The sequence below is a fragment of the Lampetra fluviatilis genome, chromosome 3 (assembly GCF_964198595.1).
Source record: "Lampetra fluviatilis chromosome 3, kcLamFluv1.1, whole genome shotgun sequence".
Lineage (NCBI taxonomy): Eukaryota > Metazoa > Chordata > Hyperoartia > Petromyzontiformes > Petromyzontidae > Lampetra > Lampetra fluviatilis.
In genome coordinates this window covers 8,976,465-9,001,711 of record NC_136277.1, presented here as the reverse complement: position 1 = coordinate 9,001,711, position 25,247 = coordinate 8,976,465, and the positions used below count along the sequence as shown (strand labels likewise).

General features: G+C 46.8%; 1 protein-coding gene across 2 annotated transcripts; it reads right to left on the bottom strand.

Moving 5' to 3' along the window:
• Positions 1–231: 231 nt before the first annotated feature.
• EPSTI1 (epithelial stromal interaction 1) lies at positions 232–18,332 on the bottom strand. 2 transcript variants are annotated; one of them, XM_078878707.1, is made up of 13 exons: positions 18,174–18,332; positions 17,678–17,857; positions 15,677–15,735; positions 14,862–14,945; positions 12,271–12,344; positions 10,164–10,247; positions 9,235–9,308; positions 7,844–7,925; positions 7,030–7,119; positions 2,993–3,066; positions 2,464–2,591; positions 1,649–1,706; positions 232–599 (listed from the first exon to the last, which is right to left on the bottom strand). In XM_078878707.1, exons 1-13 carry the CDS (start codon positions 18,278–18,280, stop codon positions 470–472), a joined length of 1,224 nt encoding a protein of 407 aa, XP_078734833.1. In that variant the 5' UTR covers positions 18,281–18,332; the 3' UTR covers positions 232–469. The 2 variants fall into 2 exon arrangements, with proteins under 2 accessions (XP_078734833.1, XP_078734842.1); XM_078878716.1 differs by lacking the exon at positions 18,174–18,332 and having other exon boundaries at positions 17,678–18,093.
• Between the last annotated feature and the right edge of the window lie 6,915 nt (positions 18,333–25,247).

The window sequence follows — 25,247 nt, the reverse complement described above, 5'->3', positions numbered from 1 at the left end:
GAGACTGGAGGAGTCATCTGAAGCCATTACATACAAATATGCAACAACAAAAAATACAGGTTCTTTGACACAATTTGATACTTCAAAAATTTAACTTAAAAATCAATATTAATTGTTGAAAAGATACAATAAAATACTTCTCTAAAAGGCCACCATTATACCAGCAACCACACAACAATAGTTGTCCATCCAATGGCATAAGCATCAGTGGCATGGGCCCAGGTGCAAGAAAATTATTGGGGCCCGTCATCCAATTTCTATTCTATTTGTGGCTCGTTGCATGGGAACGTTCAGCCCATGGACTCCAATAAAGTTGTACTTCCTGCACACTCGATAGCTACGCCACGAGGTCCAACCCATAATAGTTAAATCGGTTGATATTGTCTTGTGTTTTTTTTAGGAAAAAGAGCAAGCCGAAAGCTTCATTTGTGTCTCATTGATCCATTTTTCTGTTATCCAAAATCTCCCATCATTCAGACAGAAGGCTGCAGACACGAGATATGTCTCCACAGCAATCATCAAGGATTTGTTTCAGGGCTTGTTCGTTGTACCATGGAAATTTATCCCGCAGCTGGGTTATGTCGGAGCTTGCCGCATCACTGGGGAAAAATAAAACAGCACTTGGGAATGTATGTTGATTGCCATATGAATAACGCAACCGGTAATGGATACCCATTGTAATTTATATACATTCATTAACTCCCCCGCTCTGGCCTTCGTACGTGAAGGGCTCTCAAGTGACGCCATCACATCGATCCCACTATTTAAGGAACGAGACAGGAGGATTTTTCCACAAATATGGCTGTCACCTGATGATGCTAGTTGTATTTACTGGCGAAACGTTGTACTCAGATTGTAAATGTTGTGGATTTACTCTCCAACGCCGGTGTGCTGTACTAGTAACGAATCGGTATGTTCTGTTTACGTGACAAACCGTAGTAATTGGCTGTATCGGGTTGTGGCGGGTTTAACGACACTTTATATTTACGTGATCTAACCGAAAAAACCTGTATCATGGAGGAACTGCTGCGCAGCATCATCATAATTTAAGGAAATTTAATTTACAAACTATTATTTCACAAGTTAATGTTATATTTACTTTATGTTTATTAGAACCAATTTTTTGTTGATAATTTTCGTGTTTTAATAGCTTATTTAAGTATTTATTTAAGGTAATTCACTAAAACATTGATATTCGTATGCCAATATCATTATCCGCGAAAATTGCTATTTACGAGCATCTCTGAAATGTATCCCTTGTCCAGATAACAAGGAAATACTGTATTTAATTATGTTCACAAAGGAGCGACATATTTCCTTAAAACCAGACCACAGGCAATGCACCCGATCTCATTGGCTGTTAAAAGCCAATTAGGATTGAGGCTGGTTTGTGCTTAGATGGATAACCGCAATGCACAAATATGTTGTCATAAGCGGCTGTGGATGGTAGAGCAAAATCCAAGCTCCCACCTCTACAAATCCGCACTTGACTAGCGTGGTGACGTATAGTATAAAACAAAACATAATCTACATGGTGTGGGGAGCCCTCATCTTGAAATGGATTGACAAAACACCCATAAATGAGCTCTACATCACAGAGCCCACAGCTCATTCACTCACGCACTCCCTCCTCCTAATATTAACTTACTTTCTGCTGCTGAAGCTGTCCAAGGGCCTGGAATCAGCATCACTGCTCCTCCACACTCCTGCGCAGTTATGCAAATATTCACAGGAACATTCATATGGGCATGGGCAGCTCAGCCTCACCACAGCGTGAAGGTGTTTATTCAACGTTCTTGGTAATGCAAGTTCTTCAATCAAGCCAAAGCCGAATATGCTGGAGTGACAAACCAAACTTACCGTGACCTATACTGTCATTAGTAGACCGAGACGGTCAACTCGTTATATTTGAGATTTTGATTTAATCCCAGGTGGCTGAAACCTGTATTCAAACACATAATCTGCCTCCGTGCTTTGGCACGTATTATCCTGGTTAACCACACCAGCACTTCCCAGTGTTCTGCTCCCGGATGCTTAACCAATTCTCTCTTTTTTTATTACGAGTGAGATAACACCAGAGAGCCAAAAAAATAACCCACACATGTGAGAAAAGAGCAAACTCTGCACAGATAACTCATAACCAAATCAGATATCACTCGATGCTGACATTATCTGTGGCCGGGAATTTTACTAGGATTAGAATCAGAATATTTATTTATACTGGAGGAATATGAGCGAAAAAGGTATTTTTCACAAATGCCTAGTAGGGGCAAATCAGAACGTTACAACAACCAACAATCCAAAAACACGATAGGAATTCAAAGTATAGAAAGGTAAACATCACTTAAAAATATATTGCCTGGTTCATCGTGCAGAACACAAACCAATGCACCGTTGCACCCAATAATGACACCAGTCTTGATCAATACAGTGCATGATATAAATTAAAATTATGGCAAATACCTATGTTGTCACCGTCTTTAAAAGGAAGAGTGCTGCTCTCTGCATGCCAGGTGCCTTCGCACTGTGGTATGTTGGCCGTTTCTCCGCTGCGTCGTCCTTCCAGCCTGTCCAGGAAAGCCTGGTTCGCTCTGATGATCAAATAACCAAATCAGTCTTAAGTATGTATTAGGGATGCTGCCATAGTGTATTGCTTAGCCCACCATAGGTTGCCGCTTTGATTCCAGGTAAACCCCACAGATCTATTAAGTGATCTGACCACAAATGATCGTTCAACAAAGTGGCTTATCACGTAGAAATTTCGAGCAGCGATATAATCGATCGCATGTTTACAAATGTGGAGGGAAAAACTGCATCTTTCATAGAATTTACTGGGAAACATTCGGTCCAAAAAATACCCATCAACTGATGGATCAAATTTATTTAATATTTGCAAAGTGAAACAGGCCCTTGTCTGTTTTAAATATAAGTTTATTTTATTCAATCCGTTTTTGCATAAAGACCGTGTAAGTAAGATCACTCTCTCTCGCACCTCCTGTGATCCATCTGCAATTGCCGAGCTCTCTTATTCTCCTCGGCTTTCTTATTTTCCTCCAAATCTTCTGCCTGGAAATGAGAATTAAAAAAAAGTGATCACACTCATCCCACAAGCTCACCGGCAGTAGATATAGCATAGGGAAAAATGCAATTTCAAAGCCAATTTATCACCGCATGTAATGACTTCGCCAAAACCCTCGTCTCCAAACTCTAAATGATCCAGAATTTCACACCAACCTCAGGTTATAATTCGATGTACAACTCAAATACATGTTTTGTGTAAATGTAGAGAATACAGACATTTAGAGAATCTATAATGATTCGTAATTAGTGTATTTTAGGTTAGATTGTGTCGGTATCAGGTTTTCTTTTACAATAATCCTGCACCACCTGACAGATCCAATTAGATCCAACTGTCATGTGGGAAAATATGAGAATGGGTTTTATTTTTCAGAAATCCGGAATGTTAAAAATCAAACTGGATGTAATCTCCAGTGAAACTTCATACAGAATTATCAAAAGTTTTGCTTTCTTTTCAATATTCCTCCAGTTTGCTGATAAAACGAATCAATGTGCACATTTGCCCATGTGATAACTTGATTTAAGTGTCAGGTGGTGGAGGATTATAGAAATAAAAACTAATATTATATGTACATGATCTAACCCACCAGAAACCAAATTATAAATCATTATATTGGTCGTGAAAGCTTACGTATATAAAGACCGAATCAATAGACCCTTGCCTGACAGGGTACTGTACATATGCAGACGGACAGTCAGGAAGTGTGTTAGGGGCCTCTTATTGGTATAGGGAGGCCTCAAAGAGGATTGGTTATGGTCAGAGAATTAAACTGATTGCAAGGAAAATTCAAAGGTAAGAGGCAGAAAAACGAGGGTGGACTGTCGGGATAAGGGTTGAGAACCGTTAGGGAAAGAGGACGAGGATTGGCTGAGGGAAATGGGGTGAGCGAACCTTCGAGAAAGGGGGCTCGAGGAATATAAAAGGGTAGAGCACAAGGGGATGGGACCGTTGGAGAGAAGACAAAGGTCAACCATCAAGAATCGAAGCCTGGGCCTAGAATTAGTGTTGTGTCCAAAATAAAGGCTCATAGTAAGCAAGAACTTGTGTCAGCGGCACTACACGCCCAAAAATAATCTATGAGAAAATATATATAACTGAATGAATACAAATGTATTACTTTTACACAATACAATACCTGCATCATGAATGCGATAGTAATATTTAGTTGATAAATCAATGCATTATTACATCCGTAAAAGGGTAAAAACCTACTATTATATTTTGCCACTGGTAAAAGAGATCTCATAGTGTAAATGCTTACCCCGAGCTCTCAATACTCTGATATTGCACTGTGTTTGAGTTGTACGCCTTCTGGTGTCATCTGGCCCTACACCAATGGGGACTAGGCTCTAAAGAAAGCCGTCTCGGGTGTGGGCCAATGAACTTCAAGGACAGTGCATATTATCATCCTTATCAGAGTTACTTCTTTTTGTTTGCTTTTTTGACTACTTGTGTTGTGGTCATTGCAAACATGATGCCTTGAATAAAGGTGTCAGTTTTGTACCAGTTAAAAGGGTAAAAACCTACTATTATATTTTGCCACTGGTAAAAGAGATCTCATAGTGTAAATGCTTACCCCGAGCTCTCAATACTCTGATATTGCACTGTGTTTGAGTTGTACGCCTTCTGGTGTCATCTGGCCCTACACCAATGGGGACTAGGCTCTAAAGAAAGCCGTCTCGGGTGTGGGCCAATCAACTTCAAGGACAGTGCATATTATCATCCTTATCAGAGTTACTTCTTTTTGTTTGCTTTTTTGACTACTTGTGTTGTGGTCATTGCAAACATGATGCCTTGAATAAAGGTGTCAGTTTTGTACCAGTTAAAAGGGTAAAAACCTACTATTATATTTTGCCACTGGTAAAAGAGATCTCATAGTGTAAATGCTTACCCCGAGCTCTCAATACTCTGATATTGCACTGTGTTTGAGTTGTACGCCTTCTGGTGTCATCTGGCCCTACACCAATGGGGACTAGGCTCTAAAGAAAGCCGTCTCGGGTGTGGGCCAATCAACTTCAAGGACAGTGCATATTATCATCCTTATCAGAGTTACTTCTTTTTGTTTGCTTTTTTGACTACTTGTGTTGTGGTCATTGCAAACATGATGCCTTGAATAAAGGTGTCAGTTTTGTACCAGTTAAAAGGGTAAAAACCTACTATTATATTTTGCCACTGGTAAAAGAGATCTCATAGTGTACATCCGTAGAGATTAATTATCACGTGACCATATGGGTCAGAGAGTTCAACTTCAAGGAAGCAACAACAAAATATGTCTGAACTTAGAATTTGAGTGCATGCAGAGGATGCCAGTGATTCATGTAATAATAGATTAAGCAACTTGGAAGCTCTAAATAAAACGTCGCAACAAAGTGTTGTGTAGATAATTGGGAAATAAAGGTGCGTGTGATGGGTGGGACGTGTGTACAGGATAGAATGTCAGGTTGCTGAGAGAGGCATTGGAAGGGGTCAGTGAACATGGAAAGAAACAAAACCCAGTTGGGCTATGGTAGAGGGAGTACTACAGTGTGCACTTTATTCCAGTGGTGTTCATCCTCATGTGGTGTTCATCCTAGTTGGGCAGTATTTATAAATTAATATTGATTCATTTTGATCATAAGAATAGACCTTGAAGGTGAGCCATTGACTGAACTACAGTGGTGCCCAAAATGTGATTCAGGATTCATGGATGGATCTGAATTTTTATTGTGGCTCTCAGGACAAATGACAACAAATGTTGGCATAAGCGTACAACAAATTTAGTTACAAATCATGGAAAACAAATAACTAAGAATTATTTGTACAGGTTTCCCTCGCTGTATGCGGGTTCAGTTTTTCTGATTAAGTGTATATGTGGCTCATCTATTTTTACCCAAAATTTGATATACAGTATGCGGTTTGAATTCACTCACATGCGGCTATGCAGTCAGACGTGGGACAACATTGTATGTACTACTGTATGCACTACTCAGCAGGCAGCTGTTTCGTGCAGTGCATTATGAGGTGACTGCGGTTTATGCTATGTTATCTCATGGTGCGTGCCGTGTGAAATTTTGTGAACACGGAAATTCGATTTCTTTAACTGAAAATTGTCCATAATTTGTCAATTGTGTTAAAGCAAAATTTTGTAAACCAAATGTTCATAAATCGAGGGATACCTGTATATTAAAGGATAATATAAGATCTACCAATAAATTCCGCCAATATTTTGTCTGCGTTGTGGCCAAAACGTCGTGAGAATTATTTTATTATGTTTTATTTTTAGTATTTTATTATTTCCATTCTACGTGACTTTACCGAAAGAACCAAGAAGATGAATATTTTGTCTACTGTACTGTATCAAGTATTACAGGGTTAAATTAATGATGGATAATTATTGGTCGTAGTTTTCTGGTGGATGGGAGTTCCAATTGAGATCCACTAACATGGATCAGAGTGCATGGAGTGTTGGCCATTGCTGCTGTACAACAGCTTAACCTTATGGTGGGACTCCAGGGTCCCTTAAGCCCCCGGCTCTCGCATGAACTGCGTTGCGACGTCATTTTATGTCTATTGAAGGCAAACAATATGGCAATCTATTCCTCTCGACGACCTCTACATGATGTGCTAATCAAAGTTTTGTCTATGACTACGGCAATTTTTGCAACAATGGGTGCTTGGTGAAGAACGAGGGGATTGATTTCTGGTAGGTCATGGCGTTTATGTGCGCGGCGGGACGGAGTCGCCAAAAATAAATTAATTAATTACGATTTTTACTTCTGTTTATTGGGGACTCCGGGGTCCCACCATAAGGTTCAACTATTGGATTAAGAAGGAAGGACGAAATGGTCAGGTATGTTGGTATCACCACCATTGGCTGTGATGGCTACACTTGAGTGGTTAGTGAGAGAGGGCTGTGTTGTTGAGTAAAGGCTGCTTTGCTGGGAGCTGGAGGGTAATTTATAAATCCATACCTTTCTTCTCTGTGTCTCCTTTTTCAGTCTGTGTGCCTCCTCTTCCTCCTTCCGCTGGGAATCTCTGTAGTCCCTGAATTTACTCCTAGCCTGAACAAATAACACATTCAATCACCATTCATTTAAATTCCAATAAAAATAAACCACAAAACTTAAAAAGTTACTTACAATACTTATTTGGAATCACTTTTTCTAGTCAGACAGCTGTAAGGCTAAGTGGTGGACAGCAGAGGACATTGCAACATCATCCATTGTTCTATACTTCTCTGTGCTCCTCCCCTTCACCAACTCACACTGACTAATGTGGTGAAGCATCGATAAACAAACCCCATCACGAGCATTGCCATAAAACTTACTGACATTTTTCTATGGGACCTTTTTGCCAACATCAAAATAGGCTTCATGTTTGTGGCAATAACACAAGTGTTAAGATGCTCAAACACCAACTAGACACCTATTACAAGGCATGAAGTCTGCATTAACCACACATGCTTGTAAAATATACAGACATGCTCTGTTGGTTAATGCAGACTTGATGCCTTACAATAGGTGTCTATTTGATGTTTGAACATCTCCTGTGTTATTGCCAGATAGGGTCAAGCCTATTAAGTTTTACTGACATTCTTCTTATTAAGGTGCACTGAAGGAAGTAAAATGTGAGGAGAGATGGTCAGTAAAATTATTGTTGTGATGTTAATTAATGTCCTCATCCTGCAGTCGATGGTCAAAAGGGCTGTATATGTTTCACAATACTGTTATGAAACACAAATAACTGCACTGGATTTTGCACTGAGAATCAAATATAGTGCCTTACCATGGCTGTGTCTGCTTGAGGTCCTTTAGCAGTGTCTTTTTGGCTGCTCCACTCAACTTTGTTCAAGAAGTGCTCATTGGTCCTGGGGAAAAAGTGAGGACAAATATGAGTTGTTCATCAAACCTTCTCTCCCACCTGAAGCTCGCAGGACAGTAAAAAGAAAAGGTAAAGGTGAAGCCCTGCAATGATTTGCTCATGCCACTGTTGGGGGGAAGAGCTTCGACTAGAGCAGGGGTCGGCAACCTGCTGCTCCGAAGCCTTAGGTGGTTCTTTGGCTTCCCCATCGTGACTCTTTGGCTGCCCCCTTGTGGCTGTTTGGCATCACCCTTGTGGCTGTTTGGCTGCCCCCTTGTGGCTCTTTGGCTTCTCCCTTGTGGCTCTTTGGCTGCCCCCTTGGCGGGCAGCCATTTTTTTACTTAAATCTTAAGCATAATTTAACAGAGATCATTTATTAAATATGGAATGGAATGGGACACGATGGAATGCTCTGGTGATGGCAAAATATACAGTTAAACTGTGTTCTTAAACAATAACGAAGGGGGAAAGAACTAAATAGATGCAGTTTATTCCATAACATTTTTGTTCATTTTCGTCAGGATTTTTTTGGCACCTGTTGTATACCTGCTGTGTTTGTGTACAAGTAGCTCTGCGTGTGGTGCGGCTCTTGAAATATTTTTGTCAAAGATTTTTTAAAAATGGCTCTTCTTCTTTGAAAAGTTGCTGACCCCTGTACTAAAGGGAGCTACAGAGAGTCCCTGGAGAAGATATCTTGCCCTATTCTTCTATGATGGCCTGCCAATCGATTAACTGTGGTGAACTCATCTGTACAGCTGGGTGGACACAGGTGGAGAGATTTTAAAACACCCCATTGTTGCAACTGTCGTGCCGACAGATCAAACCTGCGACTTCAGTACTTAATAATTGAGTACAAAAATAATATAACTTCATAGGCTTTTGTCAGTCCACTGTTGGATGAAGGCCTCCAGATAACACATAAGTCATTGGGATTGTTTGAACATACTCCATCACGCCGGTAAGTGCGTGTTTGTGGGATGAAGGGTCCGGGGCCAGTTCAGCTATCACTCACCAATGGTGTAAATTGTCACTACAAATTCACATTTGTCTCTCCAGTACTGATGTTAAAAATCGCAGAAGGTACTCATTTAAGGCAGGGTTGACCTCGGGGAGGCCCAGAACCATTGATATAACTCAGTTTAACACGTAGACTTTCACGACCAATATTATCCATAATAAAGGTTTTTTGGGTTACATCGCATAAATATAAATTCATGGTTGATAGAACTCATACCAGCTTCTTTACATCTTCTGTACAGCTAGAAAAAGGTCTCTTAAGGACTTGCCGGGTGAAGTTTTATTGCGAGTGATTGTACCGGGAGTGATCCATTGCGAATGATCTCCTCCTTTGGGCATCTCTCTGCTTATGTCGACTTTCTGCTTCTATAGCCTAATAAACGAGCACACACACATGCATGGCAATGGACATTGATACTTTGAAATAAACAATGAAATAACAAATGTTTAACATACACGTTCATGACAAGTTTTTTGTAAATGAGAAAATCATTTCTATTTTGTTGAAATTTTGCTTAACAATAACATGCTAGGAGATAAAGAATGTCAATATCGAACTCCTGCAAATCAGTGCATTGGTCTATGTAAAAAAATGGTGTGTGGAAGGAGACATCATGGAACTAGTTTGAAGATTTATTGACTTACCTGTTATCCTTTGGGGGACTGGCGGCGGGGTGGGGGGAGATAGAGCCCTGAATTTGATCATGTGAAGTGCTTTAGTTATATCTGTCAAATGGCAGTCAATCTACAATACTTTGCTAATCTTGTCAAGGAACATAAACCATCACACAAACTCCAGTCTTGCTCGCAGCAGTTTTTGGCTAGCCTTTGAACAAAGATGGTGACCGCATTGCATGGTGCAGCCATTCGGAATGCTGTTCTTTCCGATAAGCCACTGGAGTTATGCACTGTTAAATCTAGATTGAAAACTGATTTCTTTATAAATGTTTGTGTTTAGTTTGTTGTCCTTCCCCTCACCTGCAATTAGCACAGTTGGCTATGTACGTTATGAAAGAAGTTCAATATACAGTACATGCATCCAAAATGTAGGCTTCAGAGCTGTAGAATTATCCAAAATAAGTGAAAACCAAATTTTATATAATGTGTTTTTGTGCAGATATTGGTCACCAGACTGAGACCATCAGCCTCAATACACTTGAGAACCCTGGTTTAAACACAGAGGTGGCTGACACCCAAATTAGACTCCAGGATTTTGCTCTGGTCTCACCTTCTGCCTCTGAATGTCCTTCTTCTTCTGGAACTCGGCCTCATCCTGGGCTCTGCGGCAACGCTCACGCTCCTCGCGATCCATCTGTCACCGAGCGGCAAGACAGACACATTCAGGAGGCCAAGAAGCCTCTTGGCGAATAACGATGCTTCGACTCGTCACATGAAATTGTTTATTACACATCTTATTACACTACGTAACACAATTTTTGTTCCAGGGTAGTAAGGGTTATTTCGTAATTGCTTATGCCTAAAAAGTATATGGCTATTATTCTCCACAAACTTTGCTTTTGTGACCCCGACAATGATATTTTGAAATTTACGAAAAGACACAAATTCGCCCGTTTTCTCATTGAAAATAGGTAAATTTCAAAATATCACTGTCCTGGTCACAAAAGCAAAGTTTGTGGGGACTCCATACTCTGTGGAGACTAATAGCCATTTTGTGTACTTCTGAGGTATAAGCAATTAGGAAATAACACTTACTACCCAGGAACAAAAAAAATTGTTACACACTTTTATCAAGCCATACATCGATTATTTGAATATTTTTTTTACAATGAATGGAAATTATAGGCAAATTATATGCTTAATATTGCATTTAGGATACATGTACAGCCCTTTGTTAATCCAGTGATGAATGATAGCCCCCAGGCTGGTCAGTGCGGGTTGGTGAACGCATGGATAGGCATATTTATTTGTTATGCTCATTTGCCCAGGAAAGCCTCATTGAATCTCGTGACTTTTTTTAGGAGGGTCCTTCCAAGTGTGACCCGTGACCACTGCGCCTCGATCTTTACTGGCCTTGATTGTTAGACGACACAGGGTGGTCATCAATAAATGATTAAATAAAAGTTTTGGTAGCACTTCTGCATTGTTTTCCTTGGTTCCACTGCCAGATCATCTTTTTCGTAAACTGCGACACGACCTGCTCTCACTCCTAACACCGGCCACGTGCACACGAAGGACTTTCTGTAAACTTAATGTGCTAGCGTCACGATTGGTCCTCAATACGGGCCTCCCTCTCTTCAAGATCCCAAGGGATTATATCTCACACCATTAATTTTACAGATTTTAATTTATGTTAAAATATAAAAATTCAAGAATTAACTAATTTTTCAAGTTCACTAATATCTCATGTATTACAAAATATAAATGTGTTCATGGTTATTTTATTATGAAGGATGGCTACTGTTAAATTGTAATAGTTAAGCTAAATTTGTATACCAACTAACCTTATCCAGTGGTCACGTGACTCTGGCAATTAAGTCACGCGCCTGCCTAACGTTCGTTTTACGAAGGGCGTGGCCTAACATACCGCCCATCTATCCTAAGCCAATCGTAACTCCACAACATCCACAAGGTTTAAAACCCACTAATTACACCCTCTCTAATACGATAGTGTGAATATATGCGTCATTTAATAGTAAAATAACCACACTGGTTACACAAGTTTTCACAGTAATAATAATAATTATGTACTTTTATAAGGTGCCCTCAAAGAACAGATCTCAGAGTGCTATGCATTTAAAGGTGGAAAATAAGTAATAAGCAACCGGGGAAAGAAAGACTAAAGATACAATATAGTGAACTAGAGAGAGGTAGCGATGATTAATATGTAAATTGCCATCAAGTAATTTTCAGGTTATTTAAAAATATTGGCAAATTTGGACCATGAAGCCAGCACACAGTGGACTACTCTTTTGCGGTTGACGTCATGGGATCTTTGACATCCACTGTGAAGCAGACAACGCGTAATATTAGTATGATAATTACAGGTGCTGTGCAAGTTATGTTGTGGACAGCAGAGGACAGTGCAGGATAAATCCACTGCTGTACTTTACTTCAATGCCCCTACCCCTACGCTGCCCACATTCACCAACCAGCGCTGACCAGCATGGTGAAGCGTCGTGGAAAAACACCGCCTATGGCCCGTACAATGTGGATGAGCTTTCATCCAGGAGTGGATTGAAAAAGAGCCGTACATGTGCGTGTACACGGCAATAAGTAGCTGATTGGGTCTGTTCACAAAGGGTGGAGGTCGCATGGGTACGATATCCCCATTGAGGGTGTGTATGGACGAGCAGTGTGCTGCAGGATCCTCTCACCCTGGCTTGGATCTTGGCTCGGCTCGTCGTCAGCTGCTGATTCTTTCGCACCTCCCCCTCTGACAGGGATCCGCCTGTGACCATGACCGCGCCAGTCAATGACAAGCAAAGGGGGCACTATTTCAGCAACCACGGATGTGGACCGTGAAACTGTTACCTTAGGACCCTCTCCAGCGAAGTTTTCACTCACACAGCAATATGCCACATTCCACTGTCAGCATGTTTAGTTCATTTCTAAAAACATTTTGTTTAACCAGGTGAGAATTCAATGTTAGGCTCATTTGTAAGAGTTGTGTTGGGCATTAGTCTGCCAGTGGGTGTGATTATTGCAAGGTATGATCCCAATTGAGAAAGTTGCAGTCTTGCATTTGGGAAATTTAGTCCCCGACTCCAGCACACAGTCCCTACTCTTGGGAATGACATCACGGGGTCTCTAATATCCTCTGTGAAGGAGATGGCATTCAGTATTCATATGGTTAATACACCTGCCGTTAAAATCAGGGTGACCACTCGATTCGAACTATGAACCTCTGTAACAAGCGACAAATGTGCTCCCGCTAGTTCACTTCACTGACCATGTAAACAGACAGCATGCCGAGTTCGTGTTGAGTCACATTTGTGATCCACCACTTCAGAAGCAAAGGTCGGTGGAAACCACAGGTTTGTGAAGAAACTGATAGCATGCTGCGAACGAGCTTTGACACAGCTGCTGTGGTGAGATGTTAACTCCCTCGCCTGGTATAGATAGAGAAGGTCGTGGGTTTGATTCTGACCGACACCTGTATATTTGGAGTTGATATGTTCTCCCCGTGGTCGTGTGGATTTTTCGCCAGGTCCTCTGGTATTTTTTCTCCACATTTAGAAACATGTGTTTCGAGTATTTAGCTGTTATACATTTCCACATTATAAGCCACTATGGTGCACTCTCATTTGTGGCTCGGTTGCTTCTACAAAAGAGCTATATTGCTCAGATAGCCTTACCTGGTAAAATAAAACTGTTTCGTTTCGTTTATAGTTTAATCGTTTAATTTATCTGCTCCACTATTATTTGCAACCAAATACTCAGTGGAAATATTCACTGTATCTTATTTAGCCAGGCGATGGTGGTGCACGCCTTTAATCCAGTCCTTTAGTAGGCAAGGGTTGGTGGATCACACACAAGTTGCAAAACTCCCTTCCCATGGTTGTCGAGGTGCCATATTCTGGCTTGCAAGGTGAATGCGGTTCAGTAAAGTGCGACCTAAAGTAATCTTTCCTATCTGTATGGTACAGACTGTCAGAGTGTTGCCGCCTTGCACGTGCAGGTTTTCTCCAGGTATATACAAACTCATTAATTGGCTGAAAACATCATAATATATATGCTACTTCGTGGGTTGTGGATTGTGCAGCATTGTGAGATTCAGTTTTCATGAGTAATGCTCTGTAAAAAACGTAGTATGATCACTTTTATCACCACGCAGGCATGTGAAACTCACAAACAGGCTGGGCTTCTCGGTTTTCCAAGTGATGGCAGTACCCAGAGTACGTTATTGGATCCATCTACGCAGATCTTTAAATGGTATGTCCTCACTGTCTGGGTCTTCTCTGGGTGATTCGGTTTGCTCCAACACGCAAAACAGGCATGAACGGAATCGGCCAAAGATCAGAGTGCAGGGCCCTCTGGAAAAACAGTCTTGACACTCACTGAGGTTTCCTGGATAAATGGACATATTGGCGGTACACCGGTGCAGTATAACACACCAGTTCTCATTAAAGTCGAAAATCTAAATTTTAACTGGCATTCACCTTCCAACTGCTTCGACATCACGAAAACTGATTTTGACACACCCCGCAAGATTTTATGACCAGGACTGCGAATCGCAGGAAAATAAATTATTATTTCCAAAAATGTGCTTTTTTTATACCACGCACCAGTGTACCGCCAGTATGTTAAAATGCTGAGAATAGTTATTTATAGGGTGGAGCGGTAGCACAGTGGTTAGTCCACGGTTCCCAAATCCCTATGTGATCAAACAACCCTTCTTGCCTTCAAATCACTTGATCACAGGCATGTCCCACTGCATCCAAATGATTCGAATTAAAGGGGAATATGCAAGGCTTTATTATGGCAGAGTGTGAGGGAAACGGAGATAGAAGGAAGTGTTTTGAGTGCGTCAGTGTGGAATACGATCTTTATCCATTGTACAATGTAATGAGTCGGTGGTGGTGCCAGCCTATTGGGGGCTATGAGCTGAAATTAAATAAATAAATGCCACAAATGTTACGGAAGATAAAATATAACATGTGTACTTTCATTTACTAATTGCAACTATTTTAGGCGCATTTTTTTTAAAGATGAGAGTTAATACATCTTATATATAGATCTGAGTTATATTTTTAGTGAACCCCTATCCTTTCATGAATCTGTGGATCCTTGACCTATTTTGGGTCCCTACCTTTTGCTTAGATTCCCTGTGCCTCCACTGTTGGGAGCTGTAGCCACAGTGTGGTTAATTATTTGTGTTGTAGTGACGGATACATTGCTCCAAATCCATGGAGTCCAATGTGCACACCCTCGGGAGTAGCAAGCGTTGGATTTTAACAAAACTCACCGACGTGCGATGGGGTGATGCGTACTCCCACAGCCCTCCTCTCGCTCCGCAACCGGTCCAACGCTGCCTCCTCCTCTGCCGCACCTTTATAACACGCATGCGGGGAGAGTTGGCTAGCTCACAGTACCATGCCATCTTGTTTGTTCTTGTTATTTCACACCAATGTAACTCCAGATAATGCATTCGGGGGGAATTATCTGAAGTTATAGGTAAAGGTGCAGCCGTGAAAATACTTCGTAATGCTATGGATGGAGGAAGTTGCCTCCACTAGGCTTCCACTAGAGAGAGCTCTAGACAGACCCTCTTCTAGAGGGTAACGGGCAGAGTCAGAGAGAATGTTCGGGAACCATCGGGAAGGTTCCACGAGGGGGCGTGGCTAGAGGCGGAGCCTAGCTCCGCCGGGAGGAATATAAGCAGAGGCAGGGGAGGACTCGTGGTCGGTGTGGGAAGCCTCGAGTTTGGACAGCGTCGCTGCTCATCCTCTCCTCGCCATCAACCACGTGGCGGATCCCGGACACGCCGCCAGTCAGTGGCGGGATCGGATAGAGAGGTTGGCGGACCTCATAGGTGGGACAGAGAGTACGCCTCGTCCATGGCAGTGATAAAGGGAAATAGCCGGGAGAGAGAAGGAGCGGAGCTGTGCAGTAATTTAGTTAATAAAAGGACACTCGTCATGGAAGTCGTTTATTACACGTGTTTAAATGCCCTATTATTATTCACACTTTCTGTTTGGGCCACGTTGTGTTCTAGGTCTTTTGAGCCCTTGCTTAATATCTATGATTTAAAAAAAACACAGTGATGGCAAAACAACTTACGTGTCTTCAGACGCTGGTGCTTCTCTGCATTAGGCGTCAGCATGGTGTACACTCCTTGTCTGCCACGACAAAAACAAAGACACGGATCCCCCGTATATCCTGAAGATAGTGTTGGGGCAAGAGCTGTTAGTGAGCACCTATAAAGGCCGCCACGGCATACGAGGAGGTGGTTGGTCAGCACCACGCCCGGCCACCTTTGTATCCCTTGTGGCGATGTTTACACACGACACCAGGTACTCATTTGAGGCTGAGTCTACGTCACCACCACCCACCCCTCCAAAGACAAAGATCTATCTTATAGCCTTAACAGACTGTTGGGGAAAGTGCTGTTATTAAGCACCTATGAAGGCCAGCACGGAACACGAGGGGGTGGGTGGCCAACACCACACCCGACCGACTTTGTCTCCCCAGTGGTGATGCAATCACACACTGCACCCCGTCTTGATTTGAGGCTGAATCAACCCAGGGGAAGCCCAGGACCTGTTCAGATAATCGTCACTGGTGTTAGCCGTGAGCGGGAATCGAGCTCTGGTCGTCGGGTTCATAGTGCAGCTACCGCTCCCCAACACCACCTATCCACTACCCCCACCCACCATCTCACCTGAGGGCAACTTGAACCCCAGATCAGCTACGTACGAGACACTCACGCCTACCGGGCAGTGCGGGGTTTGTGCCGCGTCACGGATTCGTCATTTCACGGTAGCGAACGAGTGTTTACTCGCAGAGCGAGGCGAAGATATATAAGCCCACAGAGAGTGAGACAGACATATGGTGACAGATACATGGAGATACAAAGAGACAAAGATCCCCCTATAACCTTATCAGACTTTTGGGGTAAGTGCTGTCAGCGAGCACGCGAGAGACTGGGTGGCTAGCACCCCGCCCGGCCGCCTTTGTCTCCCTAACGGCGATGTTTACACGCCGCACCAGGTAGATTTGAGGCTGAATCGATCTAGAGGAAGCCCAGGACCGGTTCAGATAATCGTCACTGGTGCTGGGCGTGAGCGGGAATCGAACTCGGGTAGCTGGGTTTGTATCGCAAGGACAAAGTGACATACTTAAGAGACACAAAGATGGAGACACAAAGACACGTACGCACATGAACGGACATTCAGAGACGCACATGGACTGGGAGAGATGCATTGAGAGGCTCGGCGATATAGAGGGACACAACGAAACAAATAGACACACAGAGTCACTAAGAGACAGAAATGGCTACGGAAGGTCAAATAAACTAAACGCAGAGACAGACGGAGAGGCGCTCAATCATGACAGGGACACGAGATCATCCCAGCTTCACAAAAAGCACAGCGCTTGTGCCAGGCTGGGTGCACCTTGAGGCCACGTGAAGTGACAGAAGACTCAGTGACAGGCCACGGGACAGACCCAGTTGTACCAACCCTCACCCTCACCGCTCACTTGCTCAATTACTGCACAAAATCTGCGTCCCTCACTGCCCCTCCAGACTTAATTAATGAGAATTACTGTAAATGTACATGGCCTTGTCAATCCATCACTGGATGAAGCAACCCCCACGCCACGCATTGATGATCATCATCCAGAAAATACTCATTCAAGGGAACCCACCTTTGGGGCCCCTCCAGAAAATACTCATTCAAGGGAACCCACCTTTGGGGCCCTCTAGAAAATACTCATTGAGGGGAACCCACCTTTGGGGCCCTCCAGAAAATACTCAATCAGGGGAACTTACCTTTGGGGTCCTCCAGAAAATACTCAATTAGGGGAACCCACCTTTGGGGCCCTCCAGAAAATACTCATTCAGGGGAACCCACATTTGGGGTCCTCCAGAAAATACTTCAATTAGGGGAACCCACCTTTGGGGGTCCTCCAGAAAATACTCAATTAGGGGAACCCACCTTTGGGGCCCCTCCAGAAAATACTCAATTAGAGGAACCCACATTTGGGGTCCTCCAGAAAATACTCATTCAGGGGAACCCACCTTTGGGGCCCTCCAGAAAATACTCAGTCAGGGGAACTCACCTTTGGGGCCCCTCCTGAGGGCAGTCGCCCCCCGGGTTGCCGGGTGTTGCTCCGCTCGCAGACTGAGTGGCCCCGCGCCCGGCCATGCCGACGTCCCGTGGCCTCCCGATCTCCTCCTCCTCATCATCCCCATCCTCGGCTTCCATGTGCACCCCCCTCGCATCTCGCCGGCCGGACATGCTGCCAGAACGTACGCAACAGCACCGCTTCCTTGACCCGAGTTACTAGAAGCCTTCCACCGGCGCTAACAAAAATATGTATACAAAGCAATGGTCCACGCGAGTGTACGAGCGAACGTCTCGCGGCGTGTCGTTACGCCGACTGCTGTTGTTGGCTAAGAACAGCGCACGAGTTGACGTCGCCGGGCAGTGCTTGGACGTCACTGGGATTTCCTAGCAGGGAGGTACCCCACCGGCCTACCACGTCAACACCAAAGACAAAGATGCCCCCCGTATAGCCTAAACACACTGTTGGGGCAAGTATTGTTGGCGAGCACCTTTGAAGGCCGGCACGGCACACGAGGGGGTGGGTGGTCAACACCACGCCGCACGGCCACCTTTGTCTCCCTCGTGGTGATGTTTTCACGCCGCACCAGGTACTCATTTGCGGATCAGTCAACGTCACCACCGCCCAACCCTCCACCCCACCACCTATCCCTCCAGCACCCCACCACCCCACCACCAACCCCTCCACCCCACCACCAACCCCTCCACCCCACCACCTATCCCTCCACCCCACCCCACCACCCACCCCTCCACCCCACCACCCACCCCTCCACCCCACCACCCACCCCTCCACCCCACTACCCACCCCTCCACCCCACCACCAACCCCTCCACCCCACCACCAACCCCTCCACCCCACCACCCACCCCTCCACCCCACCACCCACCCCTCCACCCCACCACCAATCCCTCCACCCCACCACCCACCCCTCCACCCCACCACCCACCCCTCCACCCCACCACCCACCTGTCAACCCCACCACCCACCCCTCCACCCCACCAACCACCCCTCCACCCCACCACCCACCCCTCCACCCCACCACCCACCCCTCCACCCCACCACCCACCCCTCCACCCCACCACCCACCCCTCCACCCCACCACCCACCCCTCCACCTCACCACCCACCCCTCCACCCCACCACCCACCCCTCCACCCCACCACCCACCCCTCCACCCCACCACCCACCCCTCCACCCCACCACCCACCCCTCCACCCCACCACCCACCCCTCCACCCCACCACCCACCCCTCCACCCCACCACCCACCCCTCCACCCCACCACCCACCCCTCCACCTCACCACCCACCCCTCCACCTCACCACCCACCCCTCCACCCCACCACCCACCCCTCCACCCCACCACCCACCCCTCCACCCCACCACCCACCCCTCCACCCCACCACCCACCCCTCCACCCCACCACCCACCCCTCCACCTCACCACCCACCCCTCCACCCCACCACCCACCCCTCCACCCCACCACCCACCCCTCCACCTCACCACCCACCCCTCCACCCCACCACCCACCCCTCCACCCCACCACCCACCCCTCCACCCCACCACCCACCCCTCCACCCCACCACATCGCCTGCGGGGAACTTGAACGCCAGCTCAGCTCAGTCCGAGCCACTCACGTGCATACGGGGACTGTAACGCGTCACGAATTCGTGACGCGTCACAGTCCCGTGATGCTGTGACACACCACACCACGGACTGGTTTGAGGCCGAGTCGACCTAGGGGAAGCCCAGGACCTGTTCAGATCATCGTCACAGGTGTTAGCCGTGAGCGGGAATCGAGCTCTGGTTGCAACTACCGCTCCCCAACACCACCCACCCACTACCCCCACCCACCACATCGCCTGCGGACTGTGACGCGTTACGAATTCGTCATTTCACGGTAGCGTTGCGAGTGGGTTTGCTTCTGAGCTACACTGGCAAGGGGTGGGATGATATTGCTGGTAAGTTTAACAACGAATGCAAACTAACGACGACAATAATAATGGTTATAGCAATGTTTTGTGTTTAGTTCGTCGTCCTTTCCCGCACCTCCGATTCTCACGGTTGGCTCTGTACGCCGTGAAAGAAGTTCAACATTCAGGTACATAAAGCCCTTTGCCAATCCACTGCTGGATTAAAAAAAAACTTTCCTCGCTTAGTGTCGGTCATAGGGGTTGCTTTACCATAGGGGCCGTCCATAAATGACGTCAAGCACCTAGGGGGGGGGGGGGTCAGACATTTGTGACGATGTGTGACGAGGGGGCGGGGTTGAGAAATGTGACGTCACATCAAAATGCGCAACTTTAAATAAATATAGACAACACGTTCTGCTTAATAAAATACACTTTTTAATACATGTTTTCTCCTACAATATCAGAGTGCAGCCCCACATTAAATACGCACTACAATTACAATAGTTTAAAGCGATTTTAAGCATGTTTTATTTGGGGGGGGGGGGGGCAGAGCTTTGTGACGTCATATTTGAGGGGGGGTCTGACTTTTTGTGACGCCGTGTGACGAAGGGTTGGGGGGGTCAAAATCGTCCAAAATCGCGTAACGTCATTTATGGACGGCCCCATACTTCACCATGGTCAGGGGGGTGGACTTCAACTTAGGTGTGTGGCTCCGTTCCTCTTGAACCGTGTCTCTCGGAACCAGAGGTGTTTTGGTTGTCCGTCTCCGGATCTCTGCGTGTCTTTGATCTCTCTTCTTGTATCTGCGTCTGTCCTTCGTTGGCTGTCCCTGTCTATCACCCTTCTTCATGCCTATGCCTGCAATTGTCTAGTGATTGATTCTGTTTGTTTGTCTCCCTCTCTGTGTATGCGTCTGTTGGGGGGCTGACGCCCACCTCCCCGCTCCCCGTGAGCGGGCGGGGCGCGACGTCCACCCCCTTCACTCCCCGCTCCTCCTCGGCCGCTTCTCGTCGGGCCCCCGCCGATCGGGTGATCGGACCCCCCCCCCCCCCGCCGCGCCAATGACCTCTCTGAGGGACATCGCTCACTGGCTGGCTCACCACCACCCTGGGATTATTACGCGTGCGCCCCTATGAGCACTCCTCACTCCACAACACGCACGTCCGCGCACTCGCGGCGTCCGCACACGCTACTCGCCTCCAAAATGTAACGCTGTTTCTTTCCGTCCAGTTGATTGGCCAAAAGAAAATTTACGATCGGGGATGTTAACACAAATAATAGTTTTATATTTAAAACATTTTTGTATTTAATTACAATTGAATAACATAATTGATCCGCGATTCCTGTACCGAAAATACACAGAGAGAGAAACCATTATCAACACTGTTTAAGACTACAGCTCTAAAGAAAGCTGTCTCTGGTGTGGACCAATCAGCTTTAAAGACAATGCATATACAGTATTACCAGTGTCTTTGTTTGCATGTTCACCAGCAAGGCCTTGGGTGGCGCTGCCACCCCAATTCCCCCACCCTGCTCGTGTCGCGTGACAGCAGCCCCCGCCGTCTCGAACGTCATCCCGCTGCACAATTGCAGCAGCTTTCAATCTACAGGGACTTTTAAGACAGACTTAAAGGCCCACCTCTTTTTTGAAGGCCCACCTGTTTATTAAATACCCACCTGTTTCTTAAGGCCCCAAATCTCGACTGGCTTTCGAGCGACACTTGAGCTTGGCCCCACGCCTTAAGAGTCACAATCATTTGGCTTCACAGACATGATTTAATCGGCAACATTCAGACAATAGTTTATTGTTCATTGTGACAGTCTTATACACAAGAGTTACTTGGAATCTCAATATGCTACACTTTTCTAAGGCTTATAGATTATATGGTTAACATGAGCTGTGAATTACATTATAATGAGCAAGTTACTAGTAATATATGCACGTTAAGTACCTGTTCATATTTACTTTAAAAAACAACCCAACACCAAAATGAAATATTGTCTATGTTTGGCATATTTTTGCAAACATTAACGGTCTAAATCGGCTCGAATTTAGGTTGTTGCCAGTTATGTACCAATGTGACAGAGACCAATAGACAGAGGGGAGTTATGAAAGCATACATGAACCATTATCGATGTCTTTGTTCATTATTACTGTTTTCACTATCCTAATGTAATAAAAGACTCGGACGCTTCTCTCTGTCCTGTGTCCTTTATTTGGGTTCGATCTCTTTTCCCTCACGGTACTCCCCTATATACTCTCCACTCTGCAGCCCCAGGCTGCTGTCGCTCACGTAGCCCAAACTCCCTCCTAGCAGCCCCGCCGCTGTCACGTCGTGCAGACCCCTGCTGCCCGACTCCTCCCTTGCAGACCCGCTGCTCTCTGCAGGCTCCTCGCTGCTCCTCCTGCCCCGGGGTCGGTCACCGTTGGCCGACGGTGCCGATCCTCGTGGCTCGGGTGTGTGGCGACCTCGCCACTCTCTCTCACCCTTCGCCCTGCGTGGCCTCTCACTTTCCCAGTCCCCGATCACTCCCGACTGCTTCCGGTTACCCCCCTTATAGACCCTTACCCTCTCCCCCATGTGACGTAACTCCTCCCCCCATGACGTCACTTCCGGGAGGTCGTTTACGCCCGCATTACACCACCCTCCCCCGTAGAGAAAATCCAGCCGACCTCGGCTGAACACAACTCCAATAAGCAATGCGAGCGAACACGACCGAATACGAAAAAGAACACAGAACACACGATAATATACGGAGAGAACAAGAACACAACACAATAATTAACGAAATGTGAGGGATTTCGAGCAGGTGCGGGTCGCCGGGCCGTCCCAGACGGTCGGTAGCCCTCCCGCCGAGCGGGAACGTGGCAGGGTTTTAAGAGCGACAGGCTGAAGTTCGTCACTCGCTATTGGAGGCCTGGCAACGTCCCGGTCCCCTATTTTCGAAGGCGCAGCATCAGAGGCGTCCCGCGATCGTGTCCGCGGCGGGGTAGGAAGGGCTGCGGGTCTCAAAGGTTCCGCAGCCGTGGTAGGCGCACCCCGAGCTGGGTCTGCTTTCCCCTGCCGCGTCACGGCCGGCTCGTCTGTGAAAGGCACGACAGGCGCTCTAGCAAAGTCAGCAGGCACAGGCAAGGGCGAGTCGGCAGCAACAGACCCCGGCAAGGCAACCTCAGGAGATGACGCATCCGGTCGAGGGGCCACGTATGGTTTCAACCGAGATGTATGGACGAACCAACGCCGAGAACCAAACCGAACACGCGCCGACTGTGGGTTGGGAACCTCGATGAGGCGAACCGGCCCTTGCCATGGCTTATGTAATTTAGGGGAGGTACCTGGCCGCACCTGTGGACAATGGAGCCAGGCCAGGTCCCCCGTTTTCCAAGGGCATTCCCCTTTTGAACGTCGCGCACACCGCTCGTTCCGAGCCTGGGCTTTGGCCATAGCCATGCGAGCCTCCACCCGCGCCTCAGTGACTCGGCGAACGGTGTCCTGAATATAATCAGGAAGAGGCTTGACAGGTCCCCTCGCCTCGGTTCCCAACTGTTCATTAATCGGCGGTACGTTTTCACGACCGTACATTAGAAAAAACGGCGAATATCCTGTAGCCGCATGCGGCGTCATCCGGTACGCTGAAAGCACCCCAGGGATATGCAAATCCCAATCCGATTGTTTTTCACTAACCGTATGGCACAACATGGCGGACAGGGTCCGATTAAGCCGTTCCACCATACCATCCGTTTGTGGGTGGTAGGGAGATGTCCGTATTTTTTTTGTACCCAGCGCCGCACACACCTCCCCCAACAATTTGGAGGAAAAATTCCGGCCTTGGTCTGTAAGGAGCCTCTCCGGCGCCCCTTTGTCCATAACATACCCAAAAAGAAAGGCGTCTGTGATAGACGCCGCTGACTGGTCAGGCAAAGGCCAGGCCACCGGCCAGCGGGAGAGGTACTCCACCCCTCCCAGCAAATATTTATTTCCCCTAGCGGATGGCGGAAAGGGTCCCAAAATATCTAACGCCACCAACTCATTAACTCGAGACACCTGGATGGATTGTATCGGCGGCACATATGGATGTTTAGGCGGCTTACGGCGGGCACAATCGGGACACGCGCGAACGTGCCCGACGACATCCGTCGTCATGCCGTGCCAATAGTAGTCTCGTTGCAGCGTCAATAGCGTCTTCTGCACCCCCAGATGTAAAAGCGTGTCACAATGCAGAGTCCTAATCAACTCGTACCGCAATGATGCCGGTACAACCAGACGCCAGCGTTCCTGCATCCCTTCCCTCCACATCAGCAAGCCATCACGGAGAGCGGTTTCCGGCACGCCACCCGCACAAAGTCGCCCACTCCCCTTGACAGGCCGCTTACGTAACGTTACCAAGGAATCATCCAACATCTGTTCCCGAATCCACACAGACCTCGGGAGATGTAGAATGCCATCAGTCGGTCCCCCATCAGCCGACCCCGCATCAGCCGGCCCCGGCTCAAGTGGAGCTTCCGGCACTTCGACTGCCAGCGCGACAGGCGGAGGGGGTTGCTGAATCGGGCCACACCTATGCGTCCCCGACGCACATGCGCAAGGGGATCGCTGCGGCAGCCTGGAAAGTGCGTCCGCATTAGCGTGACGCACTCCCTTCCGATGGTGAATTTGGAAGGAAAATTCTTGCAGCGTGTCCAACCATCGCGCCAGCTGGCCGGATGGTTGGTCCATTTTAAGAGCATACTGCAAGGCCGCATGATCCGTGCGAACAATAAACGAACGACCGTACAGATACGGTCGAAATTGGCGGAGAAAAAAAACAATAGCCAAAAGTTCCCTGCGAGTGACACAGTAGCGGGTTTCAGCGGGAGACAAAACCCGGCTACCATACGCGACCACGCGTTCTACACCACCTTTGGACTGAGATAACACCGCCCCAATACCCGTGTCACTCGCGTCCGTATCCAGAATGAAGGGATGCGCAAAATCCGGATAATCCAACGTCGGTGCCGTAGCCAATAGATCGCGTAGGCCTCGAAATGCTGCCTCCTCTGGCGGTCCCCAAGCAAATTTGTGTCCTTTACCCGTCAGGAGATGCAAAGGCCTCGCGATCGTAGCAAAATTTGGAACAAACCTCCGATAATATGAGGCGAACCCCAAAAACCGACGCACATCCCCCACCGTGGCAGGGGTTGGCCAGTCACGGACGCACGCAGTTTTGTCCGGATCTGTGGCCACCCCGTCCGCACTGACGATGTGCCCCAAATAACGCATGGAGTGTTGCAGCAGGTGACATTTCTTGGGCTTAAATTTCAAATTAGCGGAACGCATCCTGGTGAACACGGCCTCCAACCGCGATAAATGCTCGTCAAATGTGCGGCTGAAAACGATAATATCGTCCAAATATATAAGACATGTCTCCCACTGCAACCCCGTTAATACCAACTCCATCAACCTCTGAAAAGTGGCAGGGGCCGCATTCAGCCCCATCGGAAGACAGTTAAATTGAAATAACCCCTGCGGCGTACGGAAAGCAGTCTTTTCTCGCGAGGACTCGTCGAGGGGAAGCTGCCAGAAGCCCGAAGAGAGATCTAGCGTTGAAAAGAACTTCGCCCCCGACAAGGCATCGAGAGAGTCGTCCATACGCGGCAGGGGATACGCATCTGCCACCGA